Consider the following 17,924-nt stretch of genomic DNA (forward strand, 5'->3'; position numbering starts at 1 on the left):
AATAAGTTAAACGAGGTATCGTAATCAAATTTGTTGGAAGGGGGAGGGCGGAGGGCGTATTTGTAAACATACGTGTTGGTTTGGGAGGCATATATTCAATATCTGGAACATCGTCCTTTTCGTCCTCTGTAGCAACGACTTTGGGCGGACCTGGCAGCACTTCAGGGGTGCTCTGCTTCAATTTTCGAGTCGCTGAAGGTCGCTTTGTGGTCTTGACTGGTTTAGATGTACCCAAAGGGGGTGCTGGGGTTTGGAAAGCTTGCGCCTTCGCATTTGTCGTTTTCACTCCTAAGGGAGCACGACTTCGTGGGGCTATACCAGAAAGAAAAGAGGGTGTCAGATCCGGCTGCACTCTATCGAAACGCAGAGAATAGCAAGAAAAACTTACCCATAGGCGTAACGAACGCATTCCCACCAGCAATTGCATCCTGCCCTGACTTCAGGATATTCTCGTTCTGTCCATTATTCGGTTTTCCTGTCTTCCTTCCCCCACCAAAGACCAGAGGATTATTCTCGTCATTCAAGGATAGCCCGAAGGGTGTTTTCGGTGCTCTGTTACCGGGTGTCTTTGGTTGTAGCTGTCTGGTACTCTGGTTCAGGGGTTTGGCAGCAGCAGCAGTCTGATGAGCATGGACAAGGTTTTCTTGATCTCTTGCGGCCAGCATTTTGAGTTGAGCGATGTGTTTCACTTCCAACAGGCGGACTCTCCCGCCAGATGTGAGGGAGTAATTTCTTGAATGAATCACGTCTGAAGAGTAGACGCAACAGAGTTGTGATTTCAACGAGACTGGCTTCCTTTCTGGCGGGTTCAACAGTCAATGTTTTGGTCTTCTGTTGGCAGGGAAACCGCGTGTCTCTTACATAACACATTACCTAATCCATCATTCTTGCACGCTAACCAGCTAGTCAACTAACTCTGCCGCTAACTCTCTTGCTTTGACCCGCTAACCTTCCCCTGCAACTCACCCAACAAATAATAGTCGGACATCCCTCATCTTGTGTTGTATCTTCTGGTCTCTTGTTTCTGCCTGCTGTCTCTCGTGGCTTTCTATACCCAACCAGCTACCACGTCTTTTATTCATCTGCCTCGTTGACCGAGCACACTCTTGTTTACACTCTCTTCACTTAAAACTCGACCGCCCTAACAAACATCTTTCAACATGGATAGAATCAAGGAGGTCTGTATTCCCTGTCTGTTTATCGCGGGGTAACATCGAAGCGGGTGGCCCCAGAGCTTTCCTCCATTTCCACTCAAACCTCCTATAGCAACCGGATCTCTGAAGGGAAGAAAAGGAGGGGTGGGGAGAGTGCGGTTGTTTCCATTGCATTCGCTCACTCCCAATTAAATTACTTACATAGATGTATTTTAAAGCTGACCTTTGTCTACTTTTTTCCCCTATTGGGAAATTTAGAAAATGAACACCCTCCGTCTGGAGGCCGACGATGCCCACGCCAAGGTCGAAGAGCTACAGAACAAAGTCAAGGCTCTCGAGCAGGAGAATCTGGCAAAGGAACAAGAAATCAAATCCCTCACTCACCGGAACCAGCTGCTGGAGGCCGATGTCGAGAAGCTCGAGGCTGATCTGAAGGATGCCAAGGCGTCGGCCTCCGAAAATGCTCAACACGGTACACAGAACGAGTCCCTGCAAAGACGTCTGCAGCTCCTCGAGGAGGAGGCCGAGGAAACTGACAAGACCCTTCGTGAGACGAATGAGAAGTACGTATTGGTTATCTCCCCCGTTTTCCATTTGAGTTTCCTAGATGTATTCTGTTGATATAAGGCACTGATTGACTCAACCACTTGCTATGGACAAATAGGCTTCGCCAAACTGACGTCAAGGCTGGACATTACGAGCGCAAGGTCCAGGCGCTTGAGACTTCCCGTGACCAATGGGAGGCTAAATATGAAGAGATGTCGAAGAAGTATGAGGATTTGCAGAAGGAGCTGCGGGACCTGGAAACTCTCATGGGCAATGTGTAGATGATGGGGGAGGGGGCGGGGTGTATACGAATATATTCATATCAAGTTTCTTCTTTCTAATTCATTTCCGCTTGTGTCGCTCTCTCCATCCTTGATTACGATCTTGTGCTTCCAGCTTGCGGTTTAAAATGTCAAAAGAAAGAAATCTTCCAAAGAACGTGCCACTGTTCTAGTGCTGAAGCTACTATATTATGTCCTCTATTTTATTCCCCAATTTTACAAGCATAATTTACTTTCCCGGCTGTAGTATATACAAAGCCTTAATGAGATTCGATGAGTTGTTGTAGCCCTTTTGCCCAACGCATCCGCCCATAAGCTCTTCAGATGGCAAGGGTCAAATCCGCTCACATTCATAAAAGTTTCAATCAGCTTATTTTATTCCATTAAATATAATTCAATAGAATACATACTTCGCACATGTCTTCGGGAATTTATGCCCCCGCTTTCCTCTCCCTCGCCCGCTTCTTCCCACCAGCCCGCTCCTTCAGCTTCGCTACCCTCCGCTCCGCTTTATTCTCGTATCGGAAACTCCGCTTCTTCTTCTTCGAATTACTTTTCGGCCGATCTGATATATTATTCTTATCACCATCACCGCTTATGTTCGTGTTCTTGCTCTTGTTCTTGGTCCATGCTCGTTTCTTCACCCTCGATGTATCCCCACCATCCTCCCGCCCTCCCTCCTCTACCTCATTCCTCGTCTCCCCATCATCGCCACTTTCTCCTTCGTCACTACTCTCCATATCAACTCTTCTCCTCAACCCTTCCCGGGAAGAAGCATCCAACTCCTCCACCGTCACCGTCGTATATTTATCCTCGTCGATATATTCCGCTTCATAATCCACTGGTGGCGGCTCGGTTATTCCCCCCCACTCCTCATCAATAATAATATTATCATTACTCTCCCCACCTTCGTCGGAACTACTCTCCGCAGCGGCAGCCCGACTTATCTCCCGCATCAACGATTTGTTCTCCGCAAGGGCCCGTTCGAATTCCGCACGGCGCTCGTCTCGCATCTATTCATTTTCTCCCCGCAAAACATAATTAATACACGCCATCACCAAACGTAATCTCTCTCCCCCTTCTCAAACAAAGTCATTATCAAAGAGAAGGAGAAACAGGGTTTTTTTTTTCTTTTTTTTTTTTTAACTAACCCGCCGCCTCTGTTCCTTCTTCTCCTCCTTTGCTCTCTTCTCCGCATTCTCCTGCGCCTGCTTAGCGCGCTCGAGCTTGCGTTTATGGAAACCTGTCAGAAACTCCGCCCGCGCCTGGGGATCGAAGAGGATCTCCTGTACAGCGTTGGGGTGCGAGGCGGTCAGTTTTCGCCTTTTGGCCGAAGGCGCCATTTTGTGCTTTCCGATTGTGTTTAGGTGGCTATTTTCAATTGCTTGGGTTTTTGTCGGTTCCGCAGGCAAATATCGGGTATTAGATACGTATGGGATTTGGGAAAGGATAAATTAATTAGGAGGAGAAAGCGTGTGTTCGTTGAATGGTTTTATTTAGCTACTCGTATTTAATCAATACAGTGCTATGCAAGAATTTGAAACTTTTGTGACTTCTCATCAATATACACTAGTTCAAAAGTAGTTTAGTACATATTAGTTAGTGGTAATTATAGTGCCATATGATATCTAAATTAGACTCATTTAACATCCTTCACCACTTTCTGCCATGACGCTAGCTCTAAAAAATATATGTATCGTGAGCATGCCAGAATACAGAAATTTAATACCAAAACCCGGGGTATGCTTTTAAATGCTTTAAGAATAGCATAGAAACGGCCTTTTATGCGAAAAATCCTGGATCTGGCGAGAAATCCCCCCTGTCTGTTGTAAACACAGTTTAATTTAATAACCCCAACAAACCAAAGTATTACAGTAGCAGCTGGATCGGAAAGTCATGGCCCAGCATCCCTTATTACCTCAGCGCTTTTATAGACGCAAGCCTTAGTTCCACTATCTCCTTCATCAGGCTCCAATATGAAATATCATGCAGCTAGCCAACCATTCATTAAAATCCTACGCTTTGTGAAATTTCCCTAAGTGCATCTTTCCAGTGAGAAGCCTCCACGCCCACAATGCATCAACGAGAAGGATATCAAAAAAGGAAAACAAAAGGCTGCCTCCAAATACGATGCTGTGATATGTCCATGCATTTTGCGCATCGAGGTTTGCGACCTGGCAGACAGTTGCCCACGGAAGCACATAGAGGAGGTTGGAAAGGAGTGATTGGTATAGATACCACGACGGACGGGTGGCCAGGAGAATAGATGCAAGCTGGGTTGAAACTGCATAGAATATATAGCACCTTTGCTAAGTCAGCTATGCTTCCAAGAGGCGTCGGATACGGGTTTAACATACCAGTCAATGGTTCTCCACATATGAGCCGTGATTTCAGCGACGGTCTGGGAGCCACTCAGGTAGAAAGCAAATGGCCGGCAAGCATAGAAGGCCAAAAAGAGGCAGAGTGGGACCTCTATCAACAAGGCAAGCACTGCTGACAACAAGGCAGGAAAAACAATAACTTCAGGTGCATATATCAGCTTCCAGTCGGATGCTAAGGGGGATCACTAAAAACCCCACCTAGGAGGTCTCTGCGGCCACACTTCGGCCTTCTCTCGTTTATTCCAATCTCGTGTCTCCAACGTCCCCAAGCATGACCTACAAAGGCCAAGGAAGCATTCTCCAGTGACTGGACAGGGACCATTATCAGGCCCCAGCGAATAGTGTTGAAGACACCCCACGCTGTCGCGTAGCCAGAGCCCATGGCGACAATCCCAGTGACCAGCCAAAGGTAAAGCGCGTTCCTGATCGCTGATTCAACGAAAGTGATAAATCCTGGCCGAGCCAGCACCAGCAGTGCCGTGAGAGAAGGGGGCGATGCTCTCCAGGTCCATTTATGCGCAAGCTTGTCGATGCTCGTAATGCTGAAGAAGTAAACCACACCGACAATGGCGGAGGTCATATCACAGGCAAGCCGGATCGATGCCTGCATGGTAACCGTCGGCCTATGGCTCCCAACATGGAATTTAGAAATAATCAAAAAATCAAGAACAATGTTGATTGCAAACTTTGTCGAGCTGATGATTAGTGGAATATCCGGCTTATCCAGAGCCCTCGTAGAGTTCGCGACGGCAACCTCAATTGTAGAACTCAGTGCGGAAAACGCGCTGATGCGGACATAGTTGATAGTGACATCTTTGGCAGCGCCGGGCACGAATGCGTCAGAAAATCCCCGTGCGGCCGATACAAAAATGACACTCATAATCAGGCCAAGGAGCGCCTGGAATGCAATGAGAGAATGGGCAATTCCCAACCGCGACTTGAATGACCGCTTCACATCGCCGATGATAACCCATGCGGCGCGAGGGAGGCCTTCGTTCAACACCTCAACGACAACACCTATATATGTATATGCATCTGTCGTGGCGACCATTGAGGAATCAATATTTGCAACCCACAGCTTCGACAGCGTCCCATACAGGGCCGGAAGCATGAAGGCTCCAAAGTTGAACAGAAGAGCACCAGGGTAACTGGATGCATTTAGCTGGAGGAACAGTTCAAGTGCTTCCTATATATTGCCTCCCTCACCTTGATCGATACCACCATTTCCCATTAATCAGCGTCCATCGCGATCGACCTGGAGCAAAGGCAAGCTCCTCTCCATCGTCTGCAACGGTATCTGAACTGCACCTCTCAACTGTAGGAACGGATTCGTCGTCTGGGAGCATGGTGTAGTAAAATGATGCACAACGTAGCATCAACATTGTTTCAGGGGAACATCTACGATTCTCTTGCGCAGGTTTTCATATTTGAGGCCCCCCATTCCCCTCATTGAGGCGCAACCGACCAAGGTCAATGCGTTGGTTGGGAAGTGGTGCTTCCTAGTTGCAGCAATAAACTGTGTAAACACTAAGTTACTTTGGAACTAGTGTAGATTGATTAGAAGTCACAAAACTTCTTGCGTAGCACTGTATCTCCTCCTCCTCCACCAGCGAAAAAAAAGCTTCTGCGGTGCCAAGGACCGAATATGCCAAGCCTAAGCATCACACATCCCGATCTAAATCCTCCATCAGCTTCTCCAGGCGTGCGAGGTCTGATTCAAATCCATATTCATCACGGATATCACCTCTACTAATTTTCCGGATCTAGTGGGCTATCCTTTACTGAGGACTAGCATCTGTTCTTACAGCACATGCAGCTAAATACGGAGGGTTTTGGTATGGAACGGCTTGCTCGCAATGTCAAATCCTGACACCACATCAAAAAAGAAAAGGCTTTAAAATTCAGATGGAGTGTGCTGCCGCTCTAAGGCATATGCCAGAAAGCCACATTCCGCCTGCGGATGGGGGTTAGTCGATCCACAAACAAATACGCAAGCAATGCTATGAAGGAGATGTAATTCTGCCACGTTGATCGAATAAAAAACAAAAAAATCCATTGAAGAGGGTGTGCGAAGGGTATGCTCCGGTCTTCCAGAGCCATCTGATCAACAACCAGAACCCGGAATTATGAAAACGATAAAACGGGAAGGTTGCTTGCTCTACCTGTGTATGATGCCAGAGGGGCAAACTTGCGTAAGAGATGGGTCGGGGGTGGCACATTGAAGACGACGGCTACCCGTTCCATTCGGAACTTCTATGGCTCGAGGGATCTAGAATCTCGGTCGATGCTTTGACAAACCAGACGCTGGGGCCAGATTCAGGCAGCTTTCGGTTCGGTTCCGGTGAAGTTTGTCCGCTGCGGGAAGTCATAGCAAAGAACAAACAACACTATCTCGCTAATCTGGAGCTAAATTCTGGTATGAAGCCATTTGCCACTCTTGGGTGGTCGGTCTTTGGTGCCATTCCAACTTTCTCGATTTGTCTTAAATTCATGGTAGGGAAAATTCAATCCGGCACTTCTTAAGATGAATGATGAAGAGTTGAAGTTCTGATGTTCTTGGGGGGTTTGTAATACAACGCTATGCTCTTCTTCGTTAGATTCTAGAACGCACGGATCTTCTTTGAATGTTTGCCACACCCCCAAGTCGGCGGCTGACTAATGAAACAGCCTATATAATTGCAAATGAAGGAGCACCCAGTGCCTTCGGGCATCTGGTCATATAGAAACGATACAGAGAAGATTAGCATGGCCCCTGCACTAAGGATGACACGCTCAATCAAAGAGAAGCTACAAGTTTTTTTTGTTTTCCTTACCGATGCCTTTGAAAGGCTCCAGCGTTTTTGGGGTGGTTTCGAATGAGGTAGTGACATCGCGGGTTCGAAACTGGGCGACGGCGGAGGCATTTTATTTCAAGGACGCCATTTTACCAACTCGCTGCGCGATTACGCTACGCTACAGAGATCAGCAGGATCGCGAGAGAAACGATTTTTCCCGATGCTTCAAGCATGGATTCAACCCATCCTGTTGCAGGTCTAGATGGTCGATTCCATGTGGCGAAAGGGACAGCATCCAGAACCCATTGAGTTGTTTCATGAGCCTAAATAAAGCCTAACATATTTAACGCTGCTTATTCTCAAACTCTCCGCTCACAAAGACAAAAAAGAACCCGATCAATTGCAAATTTGCGCTACGGGGGAATACTAGTGGGTTGGAACGGAGCCGGAGTTGGGTAAAGGTTTCCATGGGTGGAACTTTCGTGTGTGCGCATGGAGACAGTGCAAACGGATAAACAACAGGTGGAGTTGGTTTGACGGATGATCCTCGATTTCATTGAAGAAATGCCCAGACCCGAGAGAAGTATGACCATCTACTTACGGAGTACAGGTTACATGTGAATGATACAATAATGACGGGAGAATCGCAAGAATTACCGGACTAGTTTGCCAGGGATCTTGTTTAGTTCTGTACGCAGTATAAGTATCTATTGATTTTATTCCTACTCCCGATCCTACAGTATGGATGAGTTGGTTTGAGCATCATGTATCTCAAGCAGCATGTTATCCCTTCTCCCAGCATGGGTGCAGTGCACTGGTTGGCAAAAGACAAAGGATACAGAATGGATGGCTACTTAGTACCACCCTTCTCCAGGCTCCTTGCTGTGTTCACGGTAGATATAATGGATAGGTACTATAAGTACGGCATGATAATTGAGCTTGAGCATACGGGTAGTAGTCAGCAGGACAAACAGAAACAACCATAATTTTCAAATTTGCCTTTTTTTTTTTTTCTTTTTTGGCGATGTTGTCGAGGATTCGGCTATTGGTGCCGATTTGTAGCTTTTATACTTTTAGCTATATATGTATCTAGATATATAAATATCCCTTGCTCTCATACAGCGCCTGGCCTTTCTTGTTGCCTCCCCTGGTCTCCCTGCTACGGAGCTTCAAAATCTAACGTGAAACAAAAGAAATAATAATACTAAATCACCAATGCGAAATGATAGTATACTTACTATGTATAGATTAACACACACACACACACACACACACACACACACCTTCATATATATATACATACCCATCTCTTTCTGTGAGAAACCTAGCTTTTTAGCTTGCGACTCGAAATACATAAGTACTTCCCTGCTATAGGTACATGTACATGTACCTATCCTCATAGCTTTTGAGAGTGTGTACTCTCCCATCAATACCCCAACTCCTTCCTCAAAAAAAGGGGAGAAATTCCTCCCAAATTACTCAACTATCTCCGATGACGGGCAACAGCGTCAGCATACAACTTGATAGTAAGAAAAAAAATGAGGAAAACTCCCTTTAGACCCTTGCTTATTTCCCTCGAGGGAATAAAGGCGGCGAATTACCGCTTCTAACAAACATTAATATCAGTGTCCCGAAATTCCCACGGGCCCATATTCCTCAACGACAGTTGTGTGGCAGGGACCGTTGTCATTGACAACTGCAACAGCGCACAGTTTGATTCCGTGAGGGTTATTCTGGAAGGTTTGTTATACTTCCTTGCCTGCCTCCTCCAGCTATCACTTGGCGCCCTGGGATTTTCTCCAGCGGCATCAGACCAGGGCGGTATGAGTTAAGATATACGGCTTGAAAAAAACTAGGCACGATACGCAATTCTCTCGGCCCATCAGCAAGGACATACGCACAGGCCAGTCGCATGGAAATGAAACAAAAGGTAACTCGAATCGCTGGCCCCCTCCCGATTTACACAACTATTACGCCCACGGTAACTGATACTCACATGCATATTATCTATTAAAAAAAAAGCTCATCCACATGCAAACCTCGCTGCAGAGAAGAAACCACCAACCAGATGACCAAGGAACAGTAAGGTTTCCGTTCCAATTCACCATCCCCAGCCACATCCTCATCCCCAAAAGCGGCGGCGCTTCGGCCATAGAAATGGTCCACCCGCTCCCCCCTTCGCTCTACATCGATGCCGGCAGCGTCGTCCCCCCATCGATCGAACGGAATAACTTCCGTGGCGAATGTAGGATCACATATACGCTGCATGCCTATCTCATGTGCGACGGCAGGCCGACCACGGGGACGTTCCGGCATATCATGCTGTTTCCGACGCAGGAGCCCCAGCCGCCCTCATGTACGAGCGATTTCCCCGGGGATTATATATTATCACGATCAGCTGTGCTGAGGACCGGGATGCTTTTTCGACGGCGGGGTTTACTATCTGTAGAAACAAGGGAGCCGGCGCCGCTTGAGATGAGTAGGGGAAAGAGCGGGGCATCGACTACCGTCAATCTGACGCTTAGATTTCGCGAGTCGCGAGAGATAAGGAGCTCGTGTGGGTCCATGCCGCTGGCGACTCTGGCTTTTGGTGTGGTTTCTTTAAAGTTGAAGCAGACGACGTTCATCTCTGTTGAGCCCCAACGACGTTTGCCAGCAACCCGAGACCTATTGACGTCGACGGTTATGGTGAAGGATACGAAGATTATCAACGAGCAGTCGCGGAAGATGAAATTTTCGCCGTGGGTAAGAAGTAGATGGAAAGAGGAGCATCAGGCGCAGTGCGCAGGTAACTTTGGATCACAACAATTATTCTCTAATTTCAGTTAGATGAAATGGTTTGCTGATAATTCCTTTTTCTATTGCGTCCGCACAATGACAGCTCAAGAAAGACGGGCTTGGGAAACGAAAGTAACGCTCGTTTTCACGTATTCAGATGATAAACGTCCTGTCCCCACTTTTAGCTCGGCGCTGGTATCCCGGCGGTATAGCGTTCGCATCGCCCTGCATATGGAAGGGGTTTACCACAGGGCTTTGGAGTTGGAAGTACCACTTCAGATCATCTATAGGGGACATGGGCAGGTCCCATTGCCGAACGAAGGCGAATTTGGGAATTCAGAACCTGCGCTGTCTGATGAAACACTGATGCTGTCGGGGGAATCGCGATCTGATACTGCGACTCCAGACGACGAACAGGCACCAGATTATGTTCGGTGAGTTTGGGGGAGAAGTGTTCTCGAGAACGGGGGATTATGCATGAGAACTAGTAGATAGATGTATATTCCAGTAATAAATACTATTTTATATGATTGTGTTGAGGAAATATGTGAAGAATATACATTAACATCCGGGTACTCTTTGTACGCATGTCTCATACAGAAGTTATAAATGTGAAAAGTTGTGATGATGATAGCAATACGCTAAAACTGGCAATCTTAATAGTCATCCCCAAGCAAAAAGACGGTGACCTCATGTTTGTCATGTTTGTTCTTTCAAAGATGTTATGTCTCGTCTTCGTTGAGTTGCACCTTTCAGCTAAATAATGCAAAACAAGAAGCCAAATAAAAGCTGGTATGGCGTCGTCTGTTCATGTCTCAACTACCATCTCTCCACATTCTCCAGTTCTGCTTGCTTAGATTGCCAATACTTCTGACGCGAAGTCTACCTGTTTGAGAAATTCGTAGGGCAAACTACTAGTACCCCGTTTGGAATACCACGGCCTCATGATGATGGACTGCGGAGCCAGAGTGAAATCAACAACACTGATGGCCCTTCTGCTCAGACTCTGTTCAATACGATAATTCGTGCCGTAAGGGATGTTCTCCAGGAAACCCGTCTAACATACGACAACATTAACGCATTCGACTCCTCGATCGAGGTTAATTCTCTTTAGGAAACCCCACTGTTTGAATCTGTTTGCCCAAGGTTAATATTGTATCCTCCCTTGTTTCCCTGCCTGACTGAGAGCCCGATATGGACAAACCATTAAACAAATACGACGGTATGAATGCCTTTACTAGGTTGAGCTACAACGCTGTTACCAAGGCGCTTGATATAAGAACCATGCCTACGCGAACCTACGACTGTCATCAGGCATGGCTTTACAAGGAGATTGACAATATGAAAGCAACGCAGTTCATAACAGCTGCAGGATTCGGCAAGCTGGATTTGATGCTTGGAACTAGTAAATAATTATCATCTGCAGCAACTATGTTATGGTTACTGATTTATATCCATCAAATTTAAGCCATTCAAAGGTCCCAAGGCCGATATGCAGGCTCAGTAAAAGAGCCAGACATGGGCATTGTTCCCGAAGGCAAATATTTTCCGACTGTGGCTATCAAGTCAGCATGGTCTCAGCGTCTCACTCGGTTGAACCATGACATTGTGGTTGCCCACTACGCTGTGGCTGGCGGTCGCAGTGTATAGGTGGTGGGATGGGCGGCCACGCCCACGGGTATATATATCACTATGAGCGCAACCATTTAACAAATGGTTACGTTGACTTGGATAACCTAGTGGCCATGGTGCTATCTTACCACAACATGCGGCTCTGGTTAGTCGGGTCTGCTGGAAAAGTTGAATTGGTGATTTTGTTAAAATGGACCAAAGCGGAAGGGAATTTCGTCAAGGGAAAAATTGAGACTTGGGGCATGGATTCTGAAGGCAGCGAAGTCTTGTTGCAGCGCGAGGTAAGCTAGTTTTGTATAACATCTTCTCCACAGCACAAATGACTGACGACAACCTATATGTAGGAAATTTTCCCGGAACCCCAGACTGGAAGTTCGGACCAGGTTATCCGAGTTACTAGGAAACAGCTCTTCGGCAGCACGCTCCCAGCAGGACGCAATCCCGATTATGTTTTCGGGCTTTCCGTATCCAATCTCCGCTCCAAAGTTGCCATCGCAACGCAGCATGATGGTTACAGACCAGCGTCAAGCACGAGCACTACAAACGGCATTGAAGGATGACTTTTCCATTATTTTCTACTTTCATCTTATCTCGCGCTTTTTTCCTTCGTTTCAAGGCGCTGGGAGGCAATGGAGGTAATCGTCGAATCAGGTAGGACTGGGTATCAAGAATCAACCTGTCCAGAACCATTAACGAAAAAGCATCTGTTGTTGTATTAGTATGAATAGCCCGAATTAGTGACCAAGTTCTTAATGTAGTGTTCTATCTAGTTAAATATGTGTGTATGCTGGTTGATTTTTCCGCCATACATTGTTCCGCTGGCATTCAGATTGGGAAAGGCCTCGGCAGAGACAAATTTCGGCATGCCAAGACGACCGATGCGGCTAGCTCCGCCGCCCAGCGATTGGAATTGCCGAAGCCCGAAGTCGCTGGCCTCCGCATTGGCGCTTTCTCCTCCGCCGTCAATCATCTTGATATCCATGATCTCCAGCTTCAGCGCCATCTTGCACCTCACAGCGCTGTATCCTCACTTCCATTGGGCCATTCGTTTGCCGTTGAGCTTTGGGATCTGTTTTTGGGGAGCGTACCAGTATCGTCCGTTGTTTTTTTTTCGAGCTGGCCTCTCGTCAAGTCGCCAATCATGCCGGCTCAATCGCCGTACCCGCCATTAGAGATTCCAAATATCGATGTATGGACTCTTCTTTTCGAGAATAAGTGGGAGCCTTTCCCTGACGATCAAGGTTTGTTGATAGGTGCAATCTAACCGGCTGTGATCTCACCGATCAGCCGTTTAGAAGCTAAATTCAAACTCTCTTAACTTCTACTAATGCGCCGACGAATAGTGATGCTCGAGGATGCCGATACCCTCCGCTCATACACCTATTCCCAAGTGAAGTCCACCGCCCTGGACTTTGGAATGGGTCTAAAGGCCACTTGGGATTGGCAAAAGGGCGACGTCTTAGCCATCATCTCCCCCAACAACATCGACATGCCCCCCGTGATGTGGGGAGCCCATTGGGCTGGCGGTGTCGTCTCCCCAGCAAACCCGACATATACCGTGGATGAATTGGCCTTCCAGCTCAAGGGGACAAACGCCAAAGTACTCGTTACCCAAATGGCGCTCCTGCCCACTGCCACCGCCGCCGCGAAACTGGCCGGGATTCCTGACAGCCGTATCATCCTGCTGGGCGATGCGCGGGACCCGAGTGCGAAGTTTAAACATTTCACCTCAGTGCGGAATATATCGAAATCCACGAGATATCGCAAGACGCGCATCGATCCAGCGAAGGACCTGGCGTTTCTGTGTTTTAGTTCGGGGACGACCGGTGTACCTAAGGGCGTTATGCTGTCGCATCGCAATATCGTTTCGAATATCCTACAGTTTACTGCTGGAGAGCTGGGGAACCTGAGCTGGGATAGGGATAAAGTGTTGGCTTTTCTACCATTCTTCCACATATACGGTACATAACCGCCTATTCCCAGCCCTCCTTGGTTCAAATTTTCTTTATCGTCCGCAGTATCTAATGTGCAAAACTTCAGGGTTGACCTGCATCATTCACAAATCCATGTACACTGGCTTGCATCTGGTAGTAATGTCCAAATTTGACATCGAAAAATGGTGCGCCCACGTCCAGAAGTTCCGCATCACCTTCTCCTACATCGTACCTCCCGTCGTCGTCCTCCTCGCAAAACACCCCGTCGTTGACAAGTACAACCTCTCCTCCCTGAGACTTTTGAACTGCGGTGCGGCGCCGCTCAGTCGTGAGCTCGTCGAAGCCATGTCCACCCGCATCAAGACGGGTGTCAAGCAGGGCTACGGTCTCAGCGAGACGAGCCCCACAACCCATACGCAAACATGGGCGGATTGGGACAAATACATCGGCTCAGTTGGCCGCTTGCTACCGAACCAGGAAATCAAGTATATGACTTCGCCTGACGATGGCTGCGAGCCTGTCGAGCTGCCCATTGGACAGACAGGAGAGATCTATATCCGTGGCCCCAACGTCTTTCTTGGATACTTGAACAACCCAGAGGCGACGGCGCAGTGTCTTTCCGCCGACGGCTGGTTCCGCACCGGTGATGTCGGGCATCAGGACGAGCATGGCAATCTATACATAACCGATCGCGTCAAGGAGCTCATCAAATACAAGGGGTTCCAGGTTGCCCCGGCGGAGCTTGAGGGTATTCTTATGGAGAACGAGGCGATTGATGACGCTGCGGTCATTGGCGTTGAGAGCGAAGAGCATGGCTCTGAGGTACCCCGCGCCTACGTTGTGTTGAAAGACAAAGCTGCGGGGCCCACGGCAGAGAAGGCGGAAGCGGAGAAGATCATGAAATGGCTTGCGGGTAAAGTGGCTCCTCATAAACGGCTGCGCGGAGGGGTGAGGTTCATCGACGAGATTCCTAAAAGCCCCAGTGGGAAGATCTTGAGACGTACACTGAAGGAACGGGCGGAAAAGGAGAACGCTGATGGTCGGATGAAGGCCAAGCTGTAGCCCATCCTAATTTTCCTTTGGACATTTCATTCTTTCGTCTTCCTTTTTGCGCGAAGCTTTTAGTTTCCAGGCTAATAAATTTAGCCTGTGGCCTTTCGATTCGGTGATCCTGGTTAGTTTGCGTGCGATTTTTAGAGGTAAAGATTCTAGAGTAGAGTATATCTATATCTATATCTATCTATCTATCTATATATATATATCTATATATGGGTTTAAGTCTAACATCGCTTTTGTTTCCTTTGCTTCCCTTGAAATGGAAGAGTTTCAAAGGCGGTGAACCAATCTTTTCGAAAGATGTCCATACAACAATAGAGAAATAATTGCTTTATGTAAATTTTATAGCCCACAAGTGAACATCTTTAAGATTAAATAATAACTATTCAAGTAACCAAAAGGAGTCTAAGCAATGTATTAAAATAATTTTGCACACAACAAGATGTTTCCCTATGTCCGACTTCATCGGTATTTATTGCTATCAATAGGAAACACGAAAACCCCTATTTGGAGCACATAGATGAAGCTTTCCCCGACCCGCAAAAATTAGTTGTCTCTCTCTTCCCCCTGTCCCAACTAGCCCTCCATTACAAACGAACAAAGCAAGCAACGTGTTCAAAATACTTGGAAAAAACAAACCCGAATACCCCAAAACATGCGATCCCATTTCTCTAGTGAGTGAAGAACAAGAGAAACGCGGCTTATGCCTCGCATTGTTGATAAAGCGGAACCTCTTGGCAAAGCTCATTGGCCGGCTTCGTGTTATCGTCGCAAAGGATCTTGCACTCGGTAGACTCGGGAGTGAAGACGAGGTACTCGAAGTTCTTGAATGGCAGACGGAATTGCTTGTTGATGTTGTCGTTGTCCTTGCTGGCCTTGTAGCCAGCCCGGCAGGCACAGTGGAAGCGCTTGCCCGTGTTGATGCAGGAAGTGGTTATATCACAGTGGTTCTGGCCCGAGATAGGGTTGCAGGTGCCGCAGACGGGGGCGGGCTGTGGCTTGGGCTTCTTATGAGTAGGGTACTTATCAATAGGGTGCTTGTCCTCAACGGGGTACTTGTCAGTAGGGTATTTGTCGGTGGGATATTTGTCGGTGGGATATTTGTCGGTGGGATATTTATCGGTAGGGTATTTATCGGTAGGGTACTTGTCGGTAGGGTACTTGTCCGTGGGATACTCTCCCGGGCGGGCAGCGACGAGGAGGGAGGAGCTGGCAAGGAGGAGGAGGGTTGAGATCGATTTGATGTTCAGCATTTTTGCGGTTGATTATTTATTGAGCTGCGATTAAAATGGGTTTTGATATACTGCAAGTCGATTGGGAATGATGGAAGAGCTTTTCTACATTAAATATATGTATTGAAAAAAAGAAGTATTTGAATATCTTCAGCTCAGGGAACGAACGACTGGGTGCTTGTTAAAAAATTAAGGAAAAAGAAGAAGTAAAAAGAGAGCAAATTCGCACCTTTTTATATCTTTGAGCCTTCTCCGTGGCCTGCTTTCAACCCCTCTCCAGCATCATACCCGCCTGGTTCCTGATAGGCCATGTTCAAAAACCTGTCCATTCAACAGGCAGTGTCTCATCATGGGCAGGCTAACTGATGCCAGCAACAGAAACATGGACAAGAGTCAAATTCAAAATAGAACAATATATGACGTCTGTCCACACAACTAGCCAAATCAATGGGAAGTGTGGCAGTGTACCAGTGTTCAGAGTTGCCTTCGTTGCAAGAAGCTGGGGTAACACATTATTGCATCACTGCGCTGTGGTAAAGCTGCAACTTGGTGACTTATCGAACCATCTATGAATCACGCCTAGACCACTAGCTCCCCGTCACATACGAAGGGCTATGCATGGCTGTGGATTTTCAATGAGCTGAATGCACGATCAAGAGAGCACCGAAAATGTCGCAAAGCGAACGAATTAAATTTTCAGGGATGGAGAAAAGAGCTAAAGGAAAATTCGTTCGCAAAACCCCATCTGTCAGGGCCCAAAGGCTAAATAAACATGGGTTGCTTGAACAAGGTACAGGCGAAAGGAGAATCGACGAAGTGGATAATCCATGAAAACATAATTCTGTCATCCTGGATTCTCGTTTTGCCAGGGTTATCTGTTGTCTTGAATGAAATCAAGATACAACACTTCCAGATCTGCCGACATCGAGGAATGTACGACCTGTATGTATTCCATTGGAAGTAACCACCCGTTCTTGCGATCGTAGCCGAAGCGTAGAAAGATTTGAGTGAAAACCGGCACTAGCTCCGTACAACGCCGGCTTTGGAGAGACAAGATGCTTCAGCTTCAGCTTCAGCCTCGGGATCGCAGGGATCAGAGTCGATGGGACGAACCAGCAAAGAAATAGCCATGTACTGTCCTCCGTGCATTGTTATCAAGATTTCGCCATGCATCCCGGGCGATGGTGGTGATGTTGTTGAGTTGAGGCTGCAATCGGGCGATCCTTGCCGCGAGTGGAAGCAGCCAAAATCTGGGGTAGCTGGGGGGACGCTGTGATTGGTTCGACGATGAAGAAAGCGGAGCTCTCGCGGCTGAATAAAGCTTAGCGTTGTTTATATTTGGGATTTCTATTTCTGCCGCTAAACCGGAAACGGAAATCCAGATCGGCATCTGCAGAGCCTCCAGCCCTAAATTCGATCATGATCGAGTCATTTATTCTCAATTCATTTACTACTAACTAGTTAAGACTATTTGACCAAGGATTGCAACCATATTCCTCTTGTTTGGCAAATCTCCTGGATTGTCCTGGTTTTTGATCTTGTGTGGGTGCCATGTAAATATTCCTGAAGCCCGATTATCTTTTTATCACTCACAAATATCAAATATTGCACTTCCAGGCTGTTCCGCAGCAGAGGGCGAACATCACATTGTTTCTCCAAAAGAAGAGAAGAGAAGAAAATAGAAATATACAGCCGTCAGCTGCATCTGCTTTATGCCCTCGAGTCAAATATAGTTAATGATACAGATCGACTTTGGTTCAAAGCATCAGAAACCCAGCAAATTAGAATACAGGGTTCACCTGCAGGACCGGCCCAGGATGTAGTTTGTTCAACGATCTCTCCTGTAGAATACGAGGGAAAAGACAGGCACCCTTTCTCTGCTCAAAGTGCATAATGATATTCCTTTGCTTTCCTTCTTTTTTTCTTTTTCCTGCCCTTTTTGCTTTTTCATTTGCCTCCTGTTTTTGAGACAATGTTCGAATCGAGCCTTAGCAGGATCGAGTCGTGATCGCTCAACCATAACGCATTTCATGGTTGCAAGAACCAATCATCCATCATTTGCAGTTGCTCATGTGTGCGAAATTAAGTCTGGATTTTTGCTCTTCTTGCCACAGATCCCACCAAACTGCTGTCTGCATTCTTCGTTGGTCGGTTTT

General features: G+C 47.1%; 10 protein-coding genes across 10 annotated transcripts; 6 read left to right on the plus strand and 4 right to left on the minus strand.

Moving 5' to 3' along the window:
* Positions 1-72: 72 nt before the first annotated feature.
* On the minus strand, positions 73-736 carry HCBG_07615 (uncharacterized protein; the record flags this gene model as incomplete). Its single annotated transcript, XM_045434664.1, has 2 exons — positions 73-312; positions 389-736. Coding segments are annotated over 2 exons (517 nt in total), but the record flags the coding sequence as incomplete, so codon positions are not given.
* Positions 737-961: 225 nt separating this feature from the next.
* Positions 962-1,999, plus strand: HCBG_07616 (uncharacterized protein; the record flags this gene model as incomplete). The annotated part of the gene is made up of 3 exons (XM_045434665.1): positions 962-1,178; positions 1,413-1,717; positions 1,819-1,999. The coding sequence occupies 3 exons, from the start codon at positions 1,161-1,163 to the stop codon at positions 1,979-1,981; spliced, it is 486 nt and encodes a 161-aa protein (XP_045284872.1).
* A 413-nt stretch (positions 2,000-2,412) lies between these two features.
* HCBG_07617 (uncharacterized protein) lies at positions 2,413-3,324 on the minus strand (the record flags this gene model as incomplete). Its single annotated transcript, XM_045434666.1, has 2 exons — positions 2,413-2,994; positions 3,133-3,324. 2 exons carry the CDS (start codon positions 3,322-3,324, stop codon positions 2,413-2,415), a joined length of 774 nt encoding a protein of 257 aa, XP_045284873.1.
* Positions 3,325-3,996: 672 nt separating this feature from the next.
* HCBG_07618 (uncharacterized protein) lies at positions 3,997-5,744 on the minus strand (the record flags this gene model as incomplete). The annotated part of the gene is made up of 3 exons (XM_045434667.1): positions 3,997-4,265; positions 4,561-5,510; positions 5,569-5,744. 3 exons carry the CDS (start codon positions 5,742-5,744, stop codon positions 3,997-3,999), a joined length of 1,395 nt encoding a protein of 464 aa, XP_045284874.1.
* An 817-nt stretch (positions 5,745-6,561) lies between these two features.
* HCBG_07619 (uncharacterized protein) lies at positions 6,562-6,885 on the plus strand (the record flags this gene model as incomplete). The annotated part of the gene is made up of 1 exon (XM_045434668.1): positions 6,562-6,885. One exon carries the CDS (start codon positions 6,562-6,564, stop codon positions 6,883-6,885), a length of 324 nt encoding a protein of 107 aa, XP_045284875.1.
* Positions 6,886-7,900: 1,015 nt separating this feature from the next.
* Positions 7,901-8,136, plus strand: HCBG_07620 (uncharacterized protein; the record flags this gene model as incomplete). Its single annotated transcript, XM_045434669.1, has 1 exon — positions 7,901-8,136. One exon carries the CDS (start codon positions 7,901-7,903, stop codon positions 8,120-8,122), a length of 222 nt encoding a protein of 73 aa, XP_045284876.1.
* A 1,031-nt stretch (positions 8,137-9,167) lies between these two features.
* Positions 9,168-10,352, plus strand: HCBG_07621 (uncharacterized protein; the record flags this gene model as incomplete). Its single annotated transcript, XM_045434670.1, has 2 exons — positions 9,168-9,881; positions 9,966-10,352. 2 exons carry the CDS (start codon positions 9,168-9,170, stop codon positions 10,350-10,352), a joined length of 1,101 nt encoding a protein of 366 aa, XP_045284877.1.
* A 756-nt stretch (positions 10,353-11,108) lies between these two features.
* HCBG_07622 (uncharacterized protein) lies at positions 11,109-12,106 on the plus strand (the record flags this gene model as incomplete). The annotated part of the gene is made up of 4 exons (XM_045434671.1): positions 11,109-11,319; positions 11,383-11,556; positions 11,655-11,827; positions 11,891-12,106. The coding sequence occupies 4 exons, from the start codon at positions 11,109-11,111 to the stop codon at positions 12,104-12,106; spliced, it is 774 nt and encodes a 257-aa protein (XP_045284878.1).
* Positions 12,107-12,511: 405 nt separating this feature from the next.
* Positions 12,512-14,699, plus strand: HCBG_07623 (phenylacetyl-CoA ligase; the record flags this gene model as incomplete). Its single annotated transcript, XM_045434672.1, has 3 exons — positions 12,512-12,787; positions 12,890-13,507; positions 13,587-14,699. The coding sequence occupies 3 exons, from the start codon at positions 12,688-12,690 to the stop codon at positions 14,540-14,542; spliced, it is 1,674 nt and encodes a 557-aa protein (XP_045284879.1).
* A 77-nt stretch (positions 14,700-14,776) lies between these two features.
* Positions 14,777-15,789, minus strand: HCBG_07624 (uncharacterized protein; the record flags this gene model as incomplete). Its single annotated transcript, XM_045434673.1, has 1 exon — positions 14,777-15,789. One exon carries the CDS (start codon positions 15,787-15,789, stop codon positions 15,238-15,240), a length of 552 nt encoding a protein of 183 aa, XP_045284880.1.
* Between the last annotated feature and the right edge of the window lie 2,135 nt (positions 15,790-17,924).

This window comes from Histoplasma capsulatum (assembly GCF_000150115.1).
Source record: "Histoplasma capsulatum G186AR genomic scaffold supercont2.12, whole genome shotgun sequence".
NCBI classification, from domain to species: Eukaryota; Fungi; Ascomycota; class Eurotiomycetes; order Onygenales; family Ajellomycetaceae; genus Histoplasma; species Histoplasma capsulatum.